Source organism: Triturus cristatus, chromosome 10, assembly GCF_964204655.1.
Source record: "Triturus cristatus chromosome 10, aTriCri1.1, whole genome shotgun sequence".
NCBI lineage: Eukaryota > Metazoa > Chordata > Amphibia > Caudata > Salamandridae > Triturus > Triturus cristatus.
The window spans coordinates 260,218,535-260,240,009 of NC_140593.1; the positions used below are offsets into that span (position 1 = coordinate 260,218,535).

Sequence of the window (21,475 nt, forward strand, 5' to 3'; positions counted from 1 at the left end):
AGTGACTGACATTATCCGTCTGTCGCCCCTATTATTATGGGGTAAAATATGGCTATCTGATGACCTGCAGCTTTCCAGAGAAATTCTTTTGGACTGTATGAGCCTGGATAATGCAAAGCAGATCCCCTGGTTGTCATATGTCAGTGACATGCTGAACAAGATAGGTCTGGGTTATGTTTATAAAAATCCTGAAAATATTCAGGCAAACATAAAAACCCAAATTAAAGCAAGTTATTGGAAATTTTTAGACACCTTGTTTGGGAGGCCCAACTAGTTATGTACCTAAGTTACAGCATAAGTTTTATCTAACTTTCACAACTAATGTCCAATGGCGGTTTTACTTTACGAGATTTAGGCTAAATATCCTTCGTTTTCTCTTCGCCTTTCCTAAACAAGGGGGCTGGTGTGAGAGGCTACCCCTTTGTCCTTGCAATGACAGAGTTAGCCAAAGTACCATACATGTTGCCCTCTTTTGTTCTTTATATCAGGAACCAAGGATTAGATTTATTAAGCCTATCCTGAAGGGGCGGCAACCATGTACTTATAAAGAAGGCTACGACTACTTGTTGTCATTATCTTCTGTTGAAACTTGTTGTGCCATGTTAAATTTCATACGAGTCTCACTCCAGATTAGGAAACGCTATGGATAATTTAGCTGTAGGACTGCATTTTGCCATGGGATTTGTATTTATGCTGTATGATGGATTTTTAAATTACAATTATTGTTTTATAGATGGATCATCTTAATTGTGTGTTTTATGGTTTTTTAACTTTGTGCTTTTATGATTCATTGTATGAATCGAATAAAGATTTTGAACCGAACCGAACCGAGTGTCATATACAGAGACCAGGTTAATAGACAGAGACCAGGTTCAACCCGGTCGTAAGTTTTACCTCCACACCAACTCTCTGAAGTGGAAGTCAAAAATTCTCAGCAGGCAACAGTAGGGGCTGGCAACCTTTGAAAGTTGTGGGGTGAGCTAAGTGCCCCATTTCCCCAAAAATAAATTAAACACCCCCTCCCCCCAAAAGCCCATAATAAAACACCCCCTCTCAAAAGTCCAAAGTAAAACAATCCCTCCTTCCAAAAGCCTATAATAAAGCAACCCTCTCTCCACCCACAACACTAACATTTTAAATAAATAAAAGTTAAATAAAAGGTACTTATAAACTGCCACATGTCATCTGGTCCTCCTCAGTGAAACTGCAGTCTGCTGTGGAGCTCCCCTAAACAATCCTGGTGCTGTTCTAATGTGGTTGAGAGCAGCGCCAGGGTTGGATGGAGGGGATTGATCGCACGCTCCTTTAGGCCCTAGAGACCTATGCTTGCTCTCCTCCCAGCTGTGTACAGATGAGTGGAGAGTTGCACAGTGCGCATGTCAGACTGGCCGTCTCAAAACGGCTGACCAAAATGACATGCGCACTTTGGAGCGTCTGGCCAGTACTCCAATATTCTATGTTACCAAATGGCAGTTGATGACACGGCCCTTTCTTGGCTCGGGGGCACTGCGTACGGCGTGCACATTGGAAAAATATAACTTCAATGAAATTATTCATTTCATTTGCCAATTTAATTTTTTGCGGGCGGCTTGCACAGGGCGGGGGTGGGACAATGCTCCCTTGCACTCGTGGAGAAACAGCCATTGGTGGGCAAGGAAGCAGGCTTTGGCAGAGATGGGTTCCATCGTCTTTTGTTGGGAAAGCCCCAAGCAGCAAAATTTCAAAACTCGCACCCAAGGAAGCCCCCTTACTGGCCGGATACTTTTGGTGCCTTTCCCCGGTGAAGATTTCTACCTAAGGACTTAGTCACTTTATTGGAGCTCAGATTCCCCCAGCGAGGCAAGGCAGCAAGTTGTAGCTGAACAGGGCTCCACCAGGCCGGATACCATATCTGCGATCTCCTGCTGAAATGGATTTGCTGCTGCCTAAAAGCTCTGTGTGGAAGCAACCTGAATCTTTGGCCCAGCAGCAATGCACCTTCGTAAGATTGAATTGTCAGGTTGGCCTCTGTCTTGTCAGTTCTCCATGCAAATAGTCTAGAAAAAGTTTAGGTCTCAGCTTTTAGGGTTAGGCAGGAAAAGTACACTCTGACATTTATCCAAGATCCCCAGGACCTTAGGGCCACCACATGAGGATCAGTACTCACTACAGTAAAAGCCACAAGCAGTGTTCACTGACAGTCCAGTTGGAACTAGTCATCTTGTCTCTTCAGGAAGGTGGGCTTCTTGCAAAGTTTGTGTCCCTGCAGCTTAATAGGCAGTCAGCCAAATTGGAGTCCACTTCATTCCTGAATAAAAGAGGGAGCAGGTCCAGCCCCTGCAGTCTCTCTCCACAGGTCCAACAGCAGTTGTAGCCCTCCGTATGTCTTCCACAGGCCCAGATGTGTTCTGAAGGGGGTAAGGAGGGTGCTAAGTTTATGCCAGTGCCAGCCTGTTCGGGGGACTTCTGGCCACACCCTAACCAAGGGAGTAAATGTTCCTGGGGAGAATCTACCAACTATGCAGCACTTCCTGTGTGTTTTACAGTAAGTTATTACACAGTGCCCCTCTCTACCTAAAACTAACATGGCAGAAGCTTTCTTCTCTTGTGGAGAGCTCCCTGTGGCTATATTACATGGGCAAACCCTCTATTCTGGTCACTCAAAACAAATTCTGAGGGCAACTCCTCTCTCACTGGGACTGGTGCCTGGCTTGCTAGTCAGATAATGAAGAGGGCAGGCCTAGGTGCGCCTTACATCTGTTTGTGACATGGTAGGCACCTTCTGAAGTGTCATTAAGTTACTAGGCACATCTCAGTGGCCAACCTGTCATGGGAGAAAGCATATCCCCACACCCAAGCTGTTTGTCCACTGTCTTGGTGCAATACACATCTCATCACAGGAAAGATAAACAGTCCGGTGACTCTGAACACTTGCAGAAATGCACATTTGACTTTTTCAGGAAAATCCCAACTTCCTAAAGTGGCATTTTCAAAAGAATAATTATGAATTATAGTTGACCATTAGATTGGTCTTTAAATTACTATTAGTTTGAGTCCTGTTTTTTAATGTCTGTTAAGATGTTAATACCATACCAAATTAGAACATCACATCAACTTTTGGCTTTTTCAGCTAATTTCCCATTTAAAAAAAAATTAAACGGACGTTCCCAAACATGTCATTTGTGTATTTTTTATCATATTCTAAATAGATTTGTTTTTTCCTGACCTCTGATTATGGCTAATGTAGGCCAGGCCCAACACTCCGTGGGCAGTCAATCCACGTTGCGTACGGCTGGAGGTTGGCAGCCATCTCTTCTCAGGCTGTCAACCCCATTGCACATGGCCTGCCAAATGGCAGTTGGCCGCAGGAGGTGTGTGTGTGTGTGTGTGTGTATGTGTATATACAGACACATACATATATTTTATCTGCGGTCAGTAGCCAGTTGCTAGTTCTAGTTAGAGCCTTGTTTCCAAAGGAAAAGCGTTTTTTTGATTTACCAATAACTTTGGCGCCATTTGACGAATCTTCACGAAATTTTCAAAACTAATTGTACACTCAGGTCAGCTCCTGTCTTGATTCGTCAAGCGGGGGCCAAGAATAAGGGGAGTCCCAAAACATGTTTTCTCTATGTAAATTTCCATAGGAATCTTTAGGCACGGCTACAGCCTGAACTGCTGAACGGAATTACACCACATTTGGCAGAGAGATAGCTCTTGGTCCAGAAAGCACACTTTTATTTTTAAATGGTGTAAATCCGTTCAGTAGTTTTTGAGATATTTAAAGATTTACAGATCTCGATATTTGAGAATTGTGAAATCTGATTGGCTGAGCCCTCCCGAGCAAGAGCTTGCCTCTGATTGGCTGCCAACACTTCAAACCAGGAAGTGTTGGCGGCCATCTTGTGACTAGGTGCGAGGGAGAAGGAAAAAGGTGAAACATTAAAAAAGTAGGAACACCCTGACCCCCTAGGCCTGGTCATGGGGTCCCACAGAGGCCCCCAGGGCCAAAAAAAGCATTACATTTTTTTTTCTCCAGATTCACACTTTCGAGAAGCAAACACATTGAGTACCAGACTGCGCAAAAGAGAATGTCCAAAAAGATTGGTTAAAACCTCTATGAAAAGAGCATGGTTCAGCCCACGTGAAACACTTCTTCAGAAAACAATTAAAGCTCCAACTTCTCAGACAGTCTGTGTAACCACTTTTTGCCCAAAGAGTACACAAGTTCAAAAGATCATCAAAACATCATCAAAAGACACTGGCCAGCCCTAAACACCCTTAATGCTTGCCAAGATCTACCTCTTTTCTCCTTTAGAAAAGGTAAAAACATAAGAGACCATCTGGTTCATTCAGATACCAGTATTACCAAAGCGAAAACTACTATCTATGATCTTTGGTCTCTTCCTCCAGTAACAGGTCACTACAAATGTGGTAGTTGTGTTTAGCCTGTAGGTTTACCATGGAAACCAAATCTTTCTCACATGGCAACATAAACGCCACGCTACGCGAATTCTCTAACTGTCTGACATCCAATGTCATCTACTGTATTTGGTGCCCTTGTGATCTGATCTATATAGGTCAGACTACTCAACCAGTGAAAGCACGCATCTGCCAACACCGAAGTAGAATTCGTTGTTTGGTAGATAATGTCCCTCTGGTAGACCACTACAAAGAGAAAGCACATTCAGCTGATGATATAAAATGGCAAGTGATAGAAAAAGCCAGGCTACCTCCTAGAGGGGGTGACATCTCCTTAATTTTGCAATCCTTAAAATGCATATGGATTGATAAATGTGCATCTACACAGAGAGGTTTGCACAGTCTAGAAGAATGGCGTAGGTTCATTAGCCTTCACTGATGTACACTATATCATTTTCTATTAGCCAGGGCTCTGACTAGTAGTAGACATTTGACTCTACTATAAATGTATTGAACTAGCTGTATTAGAAGTTATTAGAGTGTATTGAATAACAAATCGGCATTCTAATTCTTCCCCTTTCTAGAGTCAATCACTGTACATATTGGCACATTGGATGATTTTTAAAAATTATGCACTATAAGTGCTCATTTTGTTTATTTATATACATAAGTAATTTGGTTATTCATATATGAAGAAAACGGATGATGAATTGCTAAACAAGCTCACATGTATATACTTGCATGACATGTTTCTGTAATGATGTTTACAATCATAAGTATATGATGGATAATCAAATGTATACATGTGTTCATTTAAATTTGTATTATCTGCAGACACCTTCGTAATTCTTGATCTATGTTAGCTTATGACATCACTACGACTAAATAATTGAGATTACTAGAATTGTTTCATATGAAGAATGGTATTCTGGCTTCTGTAAGATGGCCATATGATAATCTCTCTCGTCGGCTCGCTTTGCACATGTGCGACTAACACGACAATTAGTTATACATCTCCGGTTAGCTATTAGTCTCCTCATTAAATGGAGACCCTCTACTGAGAAATCCGAGACGCTTAGGATATATTCGGTCCTTCTTCCATCCTGAAATTATAATATTGTATGCGTCAATATAGTTTGTCACCTTAGACCGTCCTTTATTAATTTAGTAGCGTTAACCTTTGTATAAATTTTCAACGTTTTAATTCACTCCACCATGTGGCTATACTTAATATTTTAGATGAAGAACGGTAGTTTCACCATTCCAAGATAGCCGCTTGATGTTTTTCCCTGCCGGCTTCCTTTGCGCATGTGTCGAAATACGGAACTCAGGTTATAAGCTTCCGGGTTAAAGTAGTCTCCAAGTCTATCAGGGACCTTCCATCGAGATACTCGACCGGTTGATGCTTAAGTAAGTACGCGCACACTTCACCTGTAGCATGTCCACCGCCTTCTTATCTAGAACTCTAAGTAATTATTCTTACGTGTCGTTTCAGTTCATTACTCCGTGTATCCTGTCTTTCATGACAAAATTGATAAATTAAGGAGAAGCGCTAACTTTAATGTGTAAGTGGCGTCTATATTCAATTCTCCCCTCTACAACTTGTACTGTGATACCGTGAATTATAAGTAGGTGTTGACTACCCTGACTCCCCACTAATTGGTTGTTTAATGTTTGTCTCTTGCAGTGTATGAATCATCATACGCTCATTACGTATTCCGTATCCTCAGAGTTACGCCAACTCTAATGCGTAAGTGGTGCTCACTTTATCTTCTATTGCTCATTATTTGGATAGGATGATGTGAGAAAGTGATACTGCTCAATCCATGACCCAGTTAGAATTATCCTGTACTATGTACCCATGAGTGGCTGTTCCTTTTATAATTCGTTGGAGGTTACATTTTGGTTGTGCTCAAGATAGTATACAGTTATGGTCTTTAAAAGACACGCTATTATTGACAGAATATGAGGCGGCATTACAAACCTGATGGTTACCTATTAGTAAATTACTCAAAATACCTCATTGTTAAGATACAATTCTACTATGCTGAGCAGCAGTTGCATAAACGTGGCCTTGATGAGAGATGTGCCATCATTGCAGTACTGTGAGATACCATGTATCATATTAGTATCAGTGAATATGCCAGTCTTGATTTAACTTAGGAGACCATATTCTTGTGGTCTACTACGTGCCTTATCAGTTTTCATATCTATATTTTTCTAATTAGATATTCAGAATCAGTCTTTCAATAGACACAGAACTTAATTAGGAGCTATCAATCAGTTTAAGTTAGTTTTAGGTTAATGTGCATGAATCCATGCGTGTACAATTTGAAATTTACCTTGTTTCTTATGTGTAGGCCCTGAATTAAATTGGTATAATACAGCTGAAACCCAGCATCGTCTAGAGGTTCCTGTTCCCCAGCTGTGGGCACAATACTTAGAGCCATATACACAAATTATAGGTAAGCCATTAAGCGCCCGAGCCCGCTAATATTACATACTCACTACTCGCACGGATTTCCTCTTCATATTAGTCCCCAAATAAGCTGTCCTAAAGAGACCCCATAACCAGAGTGGGTCGAAACGCCGTCGACATTACAAAGAGAGGGTGAGAAAGATTCATTACATTACTAGAAGCTCCTCTTTGTTGCTTTTAATGACCTTTTCTCAATTTCACTGAAATTCACTTTTTAGGCTAAGATCACTTAACTGGGACTCACTTCTTCACCCTTTTCACTATATGTACTTGTAGTGTAATAATAAATGTAAAATTTGTATTTCATGAATAAGAAATAAATCGTATTTACTTCGGCTGAAGTAAATAATACCTTCTTCCTGGGCTTCAACTGTATATTATATTAGAATTATTAGATTTGGTAATCAATTGTTGCCGTGATTCAATACATTTTAGGTTATTTTGACTTAACTAATTGCGAGTAAATTCTGCTTGATCTATTGATAATGGTGTATAAAATGAGTTCCTTGTGAACATTGTTTCTTGCTTCTTGCAAATACCCAGTTCACGAGGACATATGGGTCGCTCTTGCTTTTTGAAATACAGATTCACGCACCCTGCGTGACTCCGGACCAAAAAATCCAAAAAAGAAGCATGGGCTCCCGCGCTTAGTTTTTTTAAAGTCCCCGGGTGGGCCAGGTCCCGGGGGCAATCCCACTTTATGTAGCGGGGGGCCTCAGGGGTCCCTGTAGCCCCGGGGACCACCACCTACCCGGGGCTTTATTATTTATGTGCGGGGGCATGCGGCTACCCCGCAGCCCCGGGGACCGCCTCCTCCCTGGGGCATTCTTAATTATGTTCGGGAGGGCCTCGCGGCCCCTCCAATCGCCGGGACTGCCACCTTCCCGGGGCTAAAATAAAATACAAAAAAGTGTGGGGGGGGGCTCCTGCCCCTCCCCCCACACTGCCTTGGGGAACATCACCTCCCCGGGGCAAACTTAATTTAAATGCGGGGGTCTGTTACGGACCCCCGGGGACCACCACCTCCCTGGTCTATGCAAATGATTGGAGGGGGGCCTCGCGGCCACCCTCCTGGAGCCCTTGATGGCCCTGGGGACAACCATCCCCCAGGGCCGGCTCCTACAATGTCCCGGGGTGCCCACCCCCGGGACATTGCTGTTTGCTATGGCAGGGCGGGAGCACGGCTCCTGCCCTGTCACAGCAAACTCTGCTTCACTTCATGGAAGTGAGAGCAGGAAACCTGCTCTCGCTTCCATAAGGCGAAGCAGATTGCTTTTGGACAAGGGGATCTGCATCTTAGGAGCTCCCTTCGCCCAAAAGCAGTGCCGGCTCCCGCAAGAGGTGGGGAGCCGGCAGGGACCGTGGGGGCATTGGGGTTCCCCCCGGGGGATGTGGTCCCTGGGGCCAGAAGTGACCGGGGGGGGGGCACTCAGCTCCACTGCCCTTCAATTATAATTGTTTTTTTAAACGGAGGGCCGGTCCCGGGGGGATGGGGTCCACGGGGTCAAAAGTGGCCCGGGAGCACCTCGGGACTGAAGTGGACTTCATCCACCCAGCAGCAGTGCGCCAGGAGGTGCGTTTGCAGAGTGGTGTAAAAAGGGGCAGGGCCTTGTGCCACCTTTCGCCATCCCACAGTGTGGGGCTTACTGGAGGTACCTGGTGGGCTAGTTGGCCCCCAGGGACCCTCAGTATTCAATGGGACTTAATTCCCCAACTTAGAACGTGCCAAGAGGCACGTTTGCATATTGGTGGAGGAAGGGAGCGTGGCCTTCAAAAACCTTAGAAATTCACTGAAAAAAAAATAGGTTTCAGGGACGTTATACTTCGAAATTAGCATTTAAAAAACCTTAGAAATTCACAGAAAATAGTACAGGTTTCAGGGGCGTTAAAGTTAGTTGGACATTTCACTCGTACAAAACAAGAGAAATTCAGCCGTTCTAGTTAGTTGAGCTAACTATAACTTGCGCCCCCGCAATGCACTGCTGATGATGTCACATAGTACATCATTCAAGACATGGTCAGTGACCTCACTGATGACATCTCAATGACATCACTGGTGACATCATCCAGTCACTGTGTGTTTCTGTCAAGTTTAAATATGTGATAGAGATATATATATATATATATTCACTGAAAAAACCATAGGTTTCACACACGTTATAGTTAGGAATTAGCATTTAAAAAACCTTGCAAATTCACTGAAAAAACCATAGGTTTCACACATGTTATAGTTAGCGGAAATTTTACTGATAAAAAAACCAATGAAATTCCCCCGTTATAGTTAGTGCAGGCAACTATAACTCACGCGACCGCAATCCTCTGCTGATGCTAATACTGTATTTAGACACTTATTTGCCCATGTCTTCTTCCATAAATTTTTAGCTATACATATATTACAAATATTTTTTTTTCATAAAGACACATATGTCATCAGCATAAGATTGCGGTCGCGTGAGTTATAGTTGCCTGCACTAACTATAACGGGGGAATTTCATTGGTTTTTTATCAGTAAAATTTCCGCTAACTATAACATGTGTGAAACCTATGGTTTTTTCAGTGAATTTGCAAGGTTTTTTAAATGCTAATTCCTAACTATAACGTGTGTGAAACCTATGGTTTTTTCAGTGAATTTGTACGGTTTTTTAAATGCTAAGTTACTTTACGCCATTCGTGGCGTGCGCGCCCACTTAACGCAGTTCGTTCCGTGCGCGCGCGGTGCGCTTCGCGCACCGTGCGCGCACAGTAAGCACGCGGTGCGCTTCGCGCACCGCGCGCCCACTTTACGCAGTTAGTGCCGTGCACGCACGGTGGGCACGCGGTGCGCTACGCGCACCGCGTGCCCACGTTACGCTAGATGGGCCATGTACGCACGATGCGCTTCGCGCACCGTGCGCACATGGAGGACATATGATGCACTTCGTTTTGAAAGGTAATATTTTAATTTTTCGTAATTTTTATAAGCCATGCACAAATGGTGCCCTTCGGGCACCATTTGCACACGGGGTGGATGTGTGGATAATTTTTTCTTTTATTATTTTTGTTTACAATATTCTAGTTTATCATACCTCTGATAAGCCATGCACAATTGGTGGCCTGCGGCAACCAATTGCACACGAGGTGGGGAGAGTGTGGATAGTTTTTTTTTTTATATAATTTTTTACCGTACGCGTACGGTAAGCGTAATCGGCGAAATTAGCGAAAAAATAAAAATTGCATTTTTGGCCTTGGGGGGTCTTTGGGGACTCCCTCAACATGGCTATGTGTGTGGGAGCTGTCTAAACAGCCCCTTTACATGTTTTTTGGCTTTATTTTACAACCTAACTCTCAGTGCGAGAGAGAAAATGGCGGCCGCCGCTTCCTGGTTTCGGCCGATTCGAATGTTTACTAAGATCTAAGAGCCAATCAGAATCACGCTCGCGCACGCCACCATACGCGTACGGTAAGCGTACCGTAAGCGCACCGTTAGCTGGCTCAGATATATATATTGATTTAAAGGCTATTTTCTCAGAATCTACTGAACAGATTTACACCAAACCTACAAAAGGCACTTCCTTGACCTGGCGACCGCCAGTAGGTAATATATATATATATATATATATATATATATATAAATATATATATTCACTGAAAAAACCATAGGTTTCACACATGTTATAGTTAGCTGGACATTTTACTGATAAAAAACCAATGAAATTCCCCCGTTATAGTTACTGCAGGCAACTATAACTCACGCGACCGCAATCCTCTGCTGATGCGAATACTGTATTTAGACACTTATTTGCCCATGTCTTCTTCCATTAAATTTTAGCTTTACATATATTACAAATATTTTTTTTTCATAAAGACACATATGTCATCAGCAGAAGATTGCGGTCGCGTGAGTTATAGTTGCCTGCAGTAACTATAACGGGGGAATTTCATTGGTTTTTTATCAGTAAAATGTCCAGCTAACTATAACATGTGTGAAACCTATGGTTTTTTCAGTGAATTTGCAAGGTTTTTTAAATGCTAAGTTACTTTACGCCATTCGTGGCGTGCGCGCCCAGTTAACGCAGTTCGTTCCGTGCGCGCACGGTGTGCTTCGCGCACCGTGCGCGCACAGTGAGCACGCGGTGCGCTGCGCGCACCGCGTGCCCACGTTAAGCGGGATAGGCCATGTACGCACGGTGCGCTTCGCGGGCACCGTCGGCACATGGGGGACATATTTTGCGCATCTTTGTGAAATGTATTCTTTGTTAATTTCTTACCTCTTACGGTAAGCTTACGGTAAGCGCACGGTAAGCGCACGGTAAGCTGCCACAGATATATATATTGATTTAAAGGCTATTTTCTCAGAATCTACTGAACAGATTTACACCAAACCTACAATAGGCACTTCCTTGACCTGGGGACTACCTCTCTGCCAAATTTCATTAAATTCTGTTCAGCCGTTCGGGCTGTAGCCCTGTCTAAAGGTCCTATGGAAAAATGCATGGGAAAAACGCGTTTTGGGACCCCCCTTTTATCTCAGCCCCCGCTTGACGAATCCCCCCCGAGACATTCAGGGTAGGAGCGGAGCGTAGCGCCCCACCTATTTTGAAAAATTCGCGAGGATTCGTCGACCGGCGCCAAAGTTATTCAAAATAGAATGTTGAGGATTTCCTATGGAAACGTGGTCCTAACTATAACTACCTACTGGCGACCGCCAGTAGGTAATATATATATATATATATATATATATATATATATATTTATTATCTACTGGCGGTTGCCAGTAGATATTTATAGTTAGGACCGTGTTTCCATAGGAAATCCGCAACATTCTATTTTGAATAACTTTGGCGCCGATTGACAAATCCTCGCAAAATTTTCAAAATAGGTGGGGCGCTCCGCTCCGCTCCTTCCCTGAAAGTCTCGGGGGATTCGTCAAGCGGGGGCTGAGAAAAAGGTGGGGTCCCAAAACGCGTTTTCCCCATGCATTTTTCCATAGGACCTTTAGTCCAAGCTGCAGCCCGAACGGCTGAACAGAATTACTTGAAATTTGGCAGAGAGGTAGTCCTCAGGTCAGGGATGTGCCTTTTGCAGGTCTGGTGTAAATCTGTTCAGTATTTCCTGAGAAAATAGCATTTAAATCAATATATATATCTATAGGCGCGCTCCGCGCGCGTACCGTAAGCTTACCGTACACGCACGTTGCCGTGCGCAAGCGCGATTCTGATTGGTTGTTAGATCTTAGTAAACATTCGAATCGGTCGAAACCAGGAAGTGTCGGCCGCCATTTTGTCTCTCGCAGTCTGAGGGGGTGAAAAACAAAGGTGGATAACGTGAAAAGGGGGCAGGCTGGACAGTTCCTGACCCCCTAGCCTTGGTCAAGGGGTCCCAGAAGGACCCCCAAGGGCAAAAATGTATTTTAATTTTTTTACGAAAAATCGCGGAGTGCGCGTAGCGTACGCGCACGGTAGAAACGGAAAAATTCCGCGAACTACGTAACGTGGGCGCGCGGTGCGCGAAGTGCACCGTTCGCCCACAGCGCGCGCGCGGTGCGCGAAGCGCACCGTGCGTGCACGGTACGCACACGGCGAAAAAACTTTAAATAAATAAATAAATACATAAATTAGCATTTTAAAAACCGTACAAACTCACTGAAAAAACCATAGGTTTCACACACGTTATAGTTAGGAATTAGCATTTAAAAAACCTTGCAAATTCACTTAAAAAACCATAGGTTAAACACATGTTATAGTTAGCTGGGCATTTCACTCGTGAAAAACCATTGAAATTTCCACGTTATAGTTAGTGCAGGCAACTATAACTCACGCGACCGCAATCCTCTGTTGATGCTAATACTGTATTTAGACACTTATTTACCCAGGTCTTCTTCCATGAATTTTTAGCTATACATATATTACAAATATTTTTTTTTCAGAAAAACACATATGTCATCAGTGATGTAATATCGGACGTCATCAGCAGAGGATTGCGGTCGCGTGAGTTATAGTTGCCTGCACTAACTATAACGTGGAAATTTCAATGGTTTTTCACGAGTGAAATGCCCAGCTAACTAGAACATGTGTGAAACATATGGTTTTTTAAGTGAATATATATATATATACATATATATACACACACACATACCAAGGTGTATTGAAGAAGGAGTGGGTGTTTAAGTGTCTGAATGGATGATTTAGTAGGTGCGTGACTGACTGTATAAATGAATGATTAAACGTGTCTTACTGAATGCATGGGTTAATAACTAAACTGTGTGAATGTCTGTATCAGTCTGTCAGTTGGTGTGTAAGCACCTGCATGGGTTGGTAGGTAGCTACATGAGTGTCTATATGTGTTATTGATTGGCTGTCTGAGTATCTGTAGGGGTGCTGGAGTGTCTGTGTGTGACTGTGCTTAGATGTGCGAGTGGGTGATTCATTGGGCATATGGGTTCTTGAGCGCATCTGTGAGGGTGTGTGTGTGTTTGTGTGTGTGTGTGTGTGTGCGAGTGCGAGTGAATGGATGTCTCAGTGGTACATGTGTGAATAACTACATATGTGAAAGGCAGTATATGTGAGTGTTGGAGTATATAAATGACTATGTGAGAATGAGTGATTGTGAGAGTGGCTATGGATGAGTGTGTGCTTGTGTCAGTGATTTTATAAGAGAGTAAGTCAGTGTTAGTATCTGTATGAATAAGTGTGGTGGTGTGTGTATAACTATATAGGTGAGTAAATGGGAGTGTGACTGATTGCATGACTGACCAGGTGTGTGAGTAACTAGGGTGGGGGTGGTGTGTGTGTGGTGTGTGTGTGTCTCTCTATAATATATATATATATATATATATATATATATATATATATATATATATATATATATATATAGATAGGTCTATGAGTGCAGATGATACTGCTGTATTGAGTTTCTGCATGTACGAGTGACTGTATGGGTGAATGAGTGGATGTGTGTGTAGACCTAGGAATCAGTGAATGGGTATGTAGTAACTGGTATTGGCGTGTCTATGGTTTTGAAAATGGTATTCTGTATTTTAGAGTGGGTGTATGAAAGGTTATATTAGGGTGTGAGGAGGTGCATCAGATTATCACGTGGATGATGTCATCAGTGATGTCATTGACCATGTTGTGAATTATGTAATGGGTAACGTCATAAGCAGTGCATTGCGGGGGCGCTAGGTATAGTTAGCTCAACTAACTAGAACGGCCAAATTTCTCTGGTTTTGTACGAGTGAAATGTCCAGCTAACTAGAACGTCGCTGAAACCTATGGTTTTTTTCAGTAACATACATTTACATTTATTTTTGAATCTGTGGATCCTCTGCGGGTCTTCAAATCCTGGGAGGATTTGAGAACGTGTAGATCCACACAAGAGGGACTGGCGGGTATCTGTGGATCGAGGCGCTACTGTGATACCATGCCATCTTTACAAGCAATACAGGAAGAGGATAAGACACTTCCAACCTAGTGTTCGGCGTCTAACACTGTATCATTACAGTGGATTTCTTGTAAGAAAGCAATATAATGATTATATTTGAATACATAAATTCGATCCGCTTTTTCTTTTAGACGGCTTTACAAAACACCCTCAAGTCTAAGAAATACATTTATAAATGTTTTTAATATATGACCGTGATAAACATTAGTGTGCTAACATGTTAATATTCCATTAGAGGTTTGTGCATAGATTGCATATCAGAGATGGATGGGGTAGTTCTCCTAGCCATTCCAATGCCTCACTGGAATGTCAAAGGTGATGGCTTGGACCGAAGGATCACCTTAATCCGGGCTGGGCAGAAAAGCATATAGTGAAGCCTCATACCATTTATTCTGTGTTTCACTCCCTTCGGAGAATGTACTCTGCTGGTGCACCTGACAAGTGTAGTCAGGGAATATCATGATTTGATGTGAGCTACAGTGTACAGGCTCCAGTCTAATTTTCTATATTTCAAGCCAGTCTTTGTAACTTCATACCTGAGCAATGATTGGTTTCAGCGCTGCACTAGGATCAGGTTTGTAAGCCAAATCTCTATGGGCAAGTTCCACAATATAGCAAGAGGTAAGTTGGTCTGCAGCAATAATGCAACACAGCCAGAACTCCAAAATTTCTTGGGTTGGCTCCCCTCAAAGCTTTCAGGGAACTCCAAGAATCAGAGGTTGTTTCCCTTACACTTCTTTCTGTCTTCCATCAGGTCCTCGAAGGTCATGGATAACGAGTCATTCAGTTTAACAGAAATCTGATGGAGTCTCACTCACTGTAAACTCTCAAAATAGACTGAGTGCTAGCTGCCAGTGTCCAACTTTAAAAACAAGCATTGGCATAGCCAATAGGTCTCGCTTTTGGGACCTTATAAGTGTTTAGCCATCCAACAGTTGCATAACTAAATACTTGTAAGGTCCCAAAAGCGGAACCTATTGGCTATGCCAAGCGGCCGTGCGGCCGCAAAAGTGAAAGTAATCGCGGTGAAGCACGGCACGCACGCCCGCGCCCATGCACTGTAGCTCTAGGCTGGCCTGGTAGCACTTTTTGGAGCCCTCTCAATAAGTCTCGCCAGACCAGCGCATGCGCTGGGTCAGGCGAGACCTAACCAGATCTGCTGCTATGCAGTTGGGGTAAAGGGTCTGGGTTGGCTGCACAAGAACATGTGTAGGCGCACGCATGAGCATGTGGTACTACTACGCACAGGTAGCCTAAAGAGACTCTTAAAGGAGTGGTGCTTACTTGGTCTAGGTTTTATAATGTGGGTGGGAATTTCTAGTGTATGTCTGAAGTGCTTAGCTGAAAAAAGTGTGTGCCTCATGTATTATACATTATGGGCAAAATCAGCACCAAAATACAGTCACCAGAGTCACATCTAGAGATTAATGGGATGTACCAATTTTAGGATAAACAAGGATCACAAAGGCAAATATGATATGGATTCGCACAAATCTGCACTCCTTCCGACACTTCATGTTCTTCATAACTCTCTCAGCCACCTGCCCAATTCCTCTGCTAGGACAAGTTAATAACTCTGCAGACCAGCTAGAGGATCACAAGCATTCCCCACACATAAGGGGCCATCAGAATTAGGGTACGGGCAGGACGGAGGGTAAAACTGGACTGTGCTGAGGAGTCTCACTGCACCAGGCCTGTGAGGGTTCATGCAAAGTCGAGTCACGGAGGGCAGCCGGACCTCTGGGGCCAGCCACAGGATTGGACGTTTTTGAGGAACAGAACCAGGCAGTTATGGGCATGGTTATAGGCTTTCTGTGAGGACTTTCAACAGACCACTTCAAGCCACCATTTGAAAAATTTCCTAAGATGTTGGGCAGGAGGGTTGGGACGAGATGGAATGATGTGTCAATACAGGACTCTACTTTTTGGAACTTTCCATCCCCACTTAAAGGACAAGTTACTTACCTTCGGTAACGCCATATCGTATTGATACTATATAGCCACAGATTCCTTACCTTAGAATTATCCCCAGGCATCAGACTGGCGCCAGAAGATTTTTAGAGAGCAGTACTCCTACATGCCAGAAGGTGGCATCAATAGGCTCTGCGTGGCATGATCCGTGCCGAATGGGACGTATGTAGTACCTATATAAGTGCCATCCCAGCACGCTGACTTCAGCTACTCTTCACCCTTTCCACGCCAGGAGAGCGGAGCCATGAAGAACACTGTCAACTGGTGTGGAAAACTAGGGCCCAGAAAGGGGAAATCCCTGTATCTAGAAATCCGTTCGCAGTGCAAGGAGAATGGGTGGGTTGGTAAGGAATCTGCAGCTCAATAAAGTCTCAAAGGTAAGTAACTTGTCCATCTGATAGAAACTTCTAGCCATAGATTCCTTATCTTAGAATAGATAGGCAAGCAGTACCTCCCCAACGGTCTGTCTGCAAAACAATTTTATACCAAAAAATCCTGCAGGACCAAATGGGCAAAGTACCCATCCCCGACGAACCTGTCTGTCTAGGCAGTAGTGTGTTGTGAACATGTGCAAGGAAGCACAAGTTGCTCGCTGGCAGATATCCAAGACTGGGACCACGTGATAATGCAGTGGTCGCAGCCTTGGCACTGGTGGAAAGAGCACGCAAACCATCAGGGGGTTGCTTCTTGGCCAGTGAGTAGCAGGTTTTAATGCAGAGCAAAATCGATCAGAAAATAGTCCGGTTCTGCACAGCATTTGCTTTCTTCGCTCAGACAAACAACGAAGAGTTGGTTGTACACTCGAAACTCTTTTGTGCAGTCAAGATAGAACAACAATGTTCTTTTTGGGTCCAGACCGTGTCGCTCCTCTTCTTTATAGGGATGAGGCACACCGTAGAAAGTAGGCAGGGTGATGGACTGGCCTACATGAAAGGGAGTGATGATTTTCGGCAGAAAGGAAGATCTTATTTGCAGTACCAGCTTGTCTGGGTAGATGTTCAGGTATGCAGGCTTGGATGGCAAGGCCTGAAGCTAATTGACCCTTAGGGCAAATGTCATTGCCACCAGGAAGGCCGTCTCGATGGTAAGGTGCCCGAGGCAGACAGTTGTGGAAGGGTGCAAAATGAGTATTTTCTAGTCTGTGCATAATAAAATACTTTTTACTTTTTATAAGTAACAGCACAGACTGGACAATGAAATGGTTAAAGACATTAAGAATGAAGGTTTTCCTACCTGTTGGCTTGCTGACTCCAAGGAAACCTGCCTTGCCAAGGATTTTGAATAAAGAGTGTGCTGGGAATTGCCCCTGTTCTTCCCATGCTTCAACGAAAGGGTTAATCTCCTTGTCAATAATCTGATTGGGAAAAAAAAAAGTTAAACATTAAAATGTTACTCCATGATATGTTAATTAAAACATCATTTTGGTGAAATGAGAAAAATAAATATGTCTTCAATAAAACAGTTTATTTTAAGATTAGGAGTCCAACATTCAATCTAGAAATTTTATTTGCATAAATGTGCACCAAGTTATCAGCGTTATTGTCTACCGTAGTTGTCATTCATTGACTGATGCACATCACGTCTTTTGCTGAGCCAAAATGTTCTGGGGACTTGTTCTACTGGTTACTACTAACAAACATGGGCCAAGGGTGAGATAAAACAGGAAAAATAAAAAGCTCACAGTTCCAAGAACGTGTAGCCTATCCAGTCTATGTTTGACTAGACCTTCTTGTACTCCTAGTCCATTTTCCTTCATTATGCGTTCAGGGATACACGTATCAGAATTTAAAGAAAATAAAACGCACGGATGACCTTCTCATACATTAAATAGGAAACCAGAGAGCTCTGTGTATGAAAAGCACTTCAAAAGATACCTTGAACATATGAATGTCAAGCACAATAACTAGAAATATCAGATCAGTGCATGCATAAATTAAACAAGTAAATGCAATGCATCTGTGAAAGTTAGAGCTCTTGGCGTAGAAAAGGGCAATGATTTGTACTTGTAGGGGGAGTGATCATATTTGCATAGTGATATTGCCATTTGTATGATCTGGCGGTGCTGGAGAACCAGAAAATGGGAACTAAGATACGAGGGAGGCAAGAGGAATATGCTGCCTGATTAAAAGAAAAAAAGTAACAGCATCCTGGAAAAAGCAGACACTCATATGGAATGCAAGATTAAGTGAAGCATGTGAAATGTATGCAGGAACAACATGGTTATCTTAACGTTTTTACACTTATTATTCAGAAATCAATGTGTTTGCCAGACATTGCTTCTTTTGGAGCAGTAAGCAGGTAAAAGGATGAAGCAGTCCCATAATGCCCCAAATCCCCTCCTAAGCTGCCACTTGTAGGACTTGTTTAAATGCTGACATTTCTAAATATCAATCATGCATCATTAACTAGTGCATTATTTTAATTTCCTCTGGAGGTTAGTTAACATTATATAAATACCACAGTAAATAAATTTAAAAAAACATTTTTTTTCAGCTGATATTTGTGTGGATATTTTCTACCCTTTAGACTTTAGATTGGTGCCCATCTGTGATGCGGTTTTGATACTTCTGCATATAAAAGAACACTTGATTGTTCTGTAGGTGTATCCCTCCAAAGTACTTACTTTAAATTCATATTCACCATTAATGTAGATAGAGCACAGAAGAAATGATAGGATGGTATCATACTGGTCATTTAAAACGTGAGTTGTAATGTCTTAATTTAAAATGCAATTAGTTGATAATCTATGGTATCTAGTTTCTGTGCATTCATATGACAAATTAGGTTTGCTCTGGTATGCTTTGTGGCATATTTCTAATTAGCCTTGGGACTTTGGGCCTCGAAACAGTAAGAAGTGCTTTATGCAACACTAGGTGTACATACTCATAGTTATCGACATAAGCAAGAGTTGAGTTGCATCAGCGATTTATTAAGTTGGGCTACGTGCCCACGAAGCTGTTGTCGAAGGAAAAAGTTAATCAAAGTATGTTAAGATTTTTTTTTTTTTTTTGAAGGATAGAAAGACTTTAATGAAGTTTGCGAAATAGAACTCCAAGCTGCTATTTCTCGAGGCACTTGAAGTAAATTCTGTCGCTACAGGAACAACATGATTACCTACTTAAATGTGCCATCTTTATTTTATTTTTTCCTTTTTATTAATACAGCACAAAATAAACAAATACATACGACATACCAAAAATTGTGATATGCGAAACCATACAAAATTATAATATACACTTAAGGAAATCAATTAAAAGCAGACCATTAACTACAATCAGGAGACCATGCACATAACAATATCAAATAACTGTAATCAAATAAGAGACACTTCCGTGTGGATGCAGCATCACCCCTTGTTTGATACACAGACCTGCCTTAGGAGTTCCAATATCCATAGGGGCCAACACGGCTATTATGACCCTTCTATGGCGGTAGGAGGGGGAGGCGACTCTCGAGCCCGAGCCTCGATGTAGGTGGTGTATAAGCTTCAAAAGTGCTTTGGCCGGTTCTGGGGCGGTATTAATTCACTATACGCTTCTGATTGAGTATTACACTACATCATGTCTCTAGACCATTGCGCTAAGGGGAGTGGGGCCCCGGGACCATTGCATTGCTAGGATGCGTTTAGCAACTAGTAGTGCCATGTCAACTAGGCGTCTGATGGGTTTCTGCAATGTTTTGGAATAGCCGAGCAGGCCTAACAGCGGGTCGGGGCTGAGCGCTTCTTGAGTGACTGCACTTATTTCAGCAAAGACCTGTAGCCAAAAGGTCGCAATAACGGAGCACAGCAACGCCAGGTGTATAAAGTCGGCCTCATTCCTCCCGCATCTCTCGCAGTCGGCCATATCGCGGAGCCCAAATCTTAACATCCGCACAGGTGTATGATCGGTTCTGTTAAGGAATTTGAACTATATGAGGCGGTGCCGACCGTTGAGAGAAATGCGCTTGGTGTCCTCGCAGCAATAGGTCCACATGTTATCCTCTATGATGAGCTCTAAGTCAGTCTGCCACACAAGCCTAGCTTTGACATAGTGGTTTTGACTCAGGTCCGGAGTCTTAGAGTATATGCCTGTGTCTAAGACTATATGCTTGATACCAGCCCCTTCGGGAAGTTTGCTCGTAGTAAAGCAGTAAAAGAATGTACTTCCGGGGGCTCCTGTAACTCGTCCCCAAGCAATTCCTGCAGTGCACTTCGGGCACTAAAATAGTGAAATGTGGTTAGAGCGGTTGGTGTAGGTTCGACCATTAACAAGCTGTCTCTATCCCTACCCACCCCGTCCTCAAAGAAATAGCCTATTGTGTCCAATCACCGGGAGTGCAATGCCGCTGTCATTTCTGGAGCAGTAAGGGTCGGGAGCGAATCACACCAGGCAATGGGGTGACTGGAGAATATAATATGGAGAGTGTTTGCCGATTAAGAAGTTTTTGCCAACCATGTGTGGTGGCGTTAATCGAGCTCAGTACCCCAGTGGTGTGGCGTGGTGCGTGGAACAAGGCAGTCGCCAAATGAGCAGGGGCCTGCGACAGTCGCTCTATGAGCAGGTGCGGAGGAAGAGATTGCGGATGAACCCAGTGATATGCGTGTGAGGCCTGGGTGGCCCGGTAGTATAGTTCGAGGTCGGGGGCACCAAGCCCCCCCATAGAGTATGGTAAGACTAGGATCTTCCAGCTCGCCCGCGGCTGTCGGCCCAGGCCAACTTAATCAGCAGCGTTCGTAGAGATTTGAAGAAGTGCGCCGGTAATACCATCGGAATACTGAGAAATAGAAATAAAAATCTGGGGAGGACCATCCTTTTCATGAGGGATATTCTGCCTTAAAGGGGAAGTCTGAGCCACCTCGCTATATCTTCCTCTAGTTTAGTGATGGCGTGGCCGTAATTTTCTCTGAACACTAATTCAGGGTCTGTGTGGATCTGAATTCCCAAGTATCGCACCGGGTCTGTGGACCACTGTAGGGGGAAGTCCAATTCCTCAGGGCGCATCACAGGGGTAAGGGGGAATATGATCGATTTCTCCCAGTTAATTTTCAAACCCGAATATTCGCCAAATCTCACCACCCCACGCAGAACCACGGATGCATTTTGGATGGGATCACAAATATATAGAAGGGTATCGTCCGCATACGCCGAGACAATAAGATTGTACCCAGTAAACCGGATCCCCCTGTGGCTACGGTATTCACGCAACGCGCAGGCCAGCGGTTCAGCT

General features: G+C 43.4%; 1 protein-coding gene across 1 annotated transcript in view; it reads right to left on the reverse strand.

Moving 5' to 3' along the window:
* The window catches only part of LOC146789294 (putative acyl-CoA dehydrogenase 6), a 584,061-nt gene that overhangs the window by 437,837 nt on the left and 124,749 nt on the right, over positions 1 to 21,475 (reverse strand). Inside the window, exon 2 of the mRNA XM_085630940.1 lies at positions 17,501 to 17,621. Coding sequence (XP_085487066.1) covers positions 17,501 to 17,621 — 121 coding nt within the window. The remainder of the gene's footprint in view (positions 1 to 17,500; positions 17,622 to 21,475) is intronic.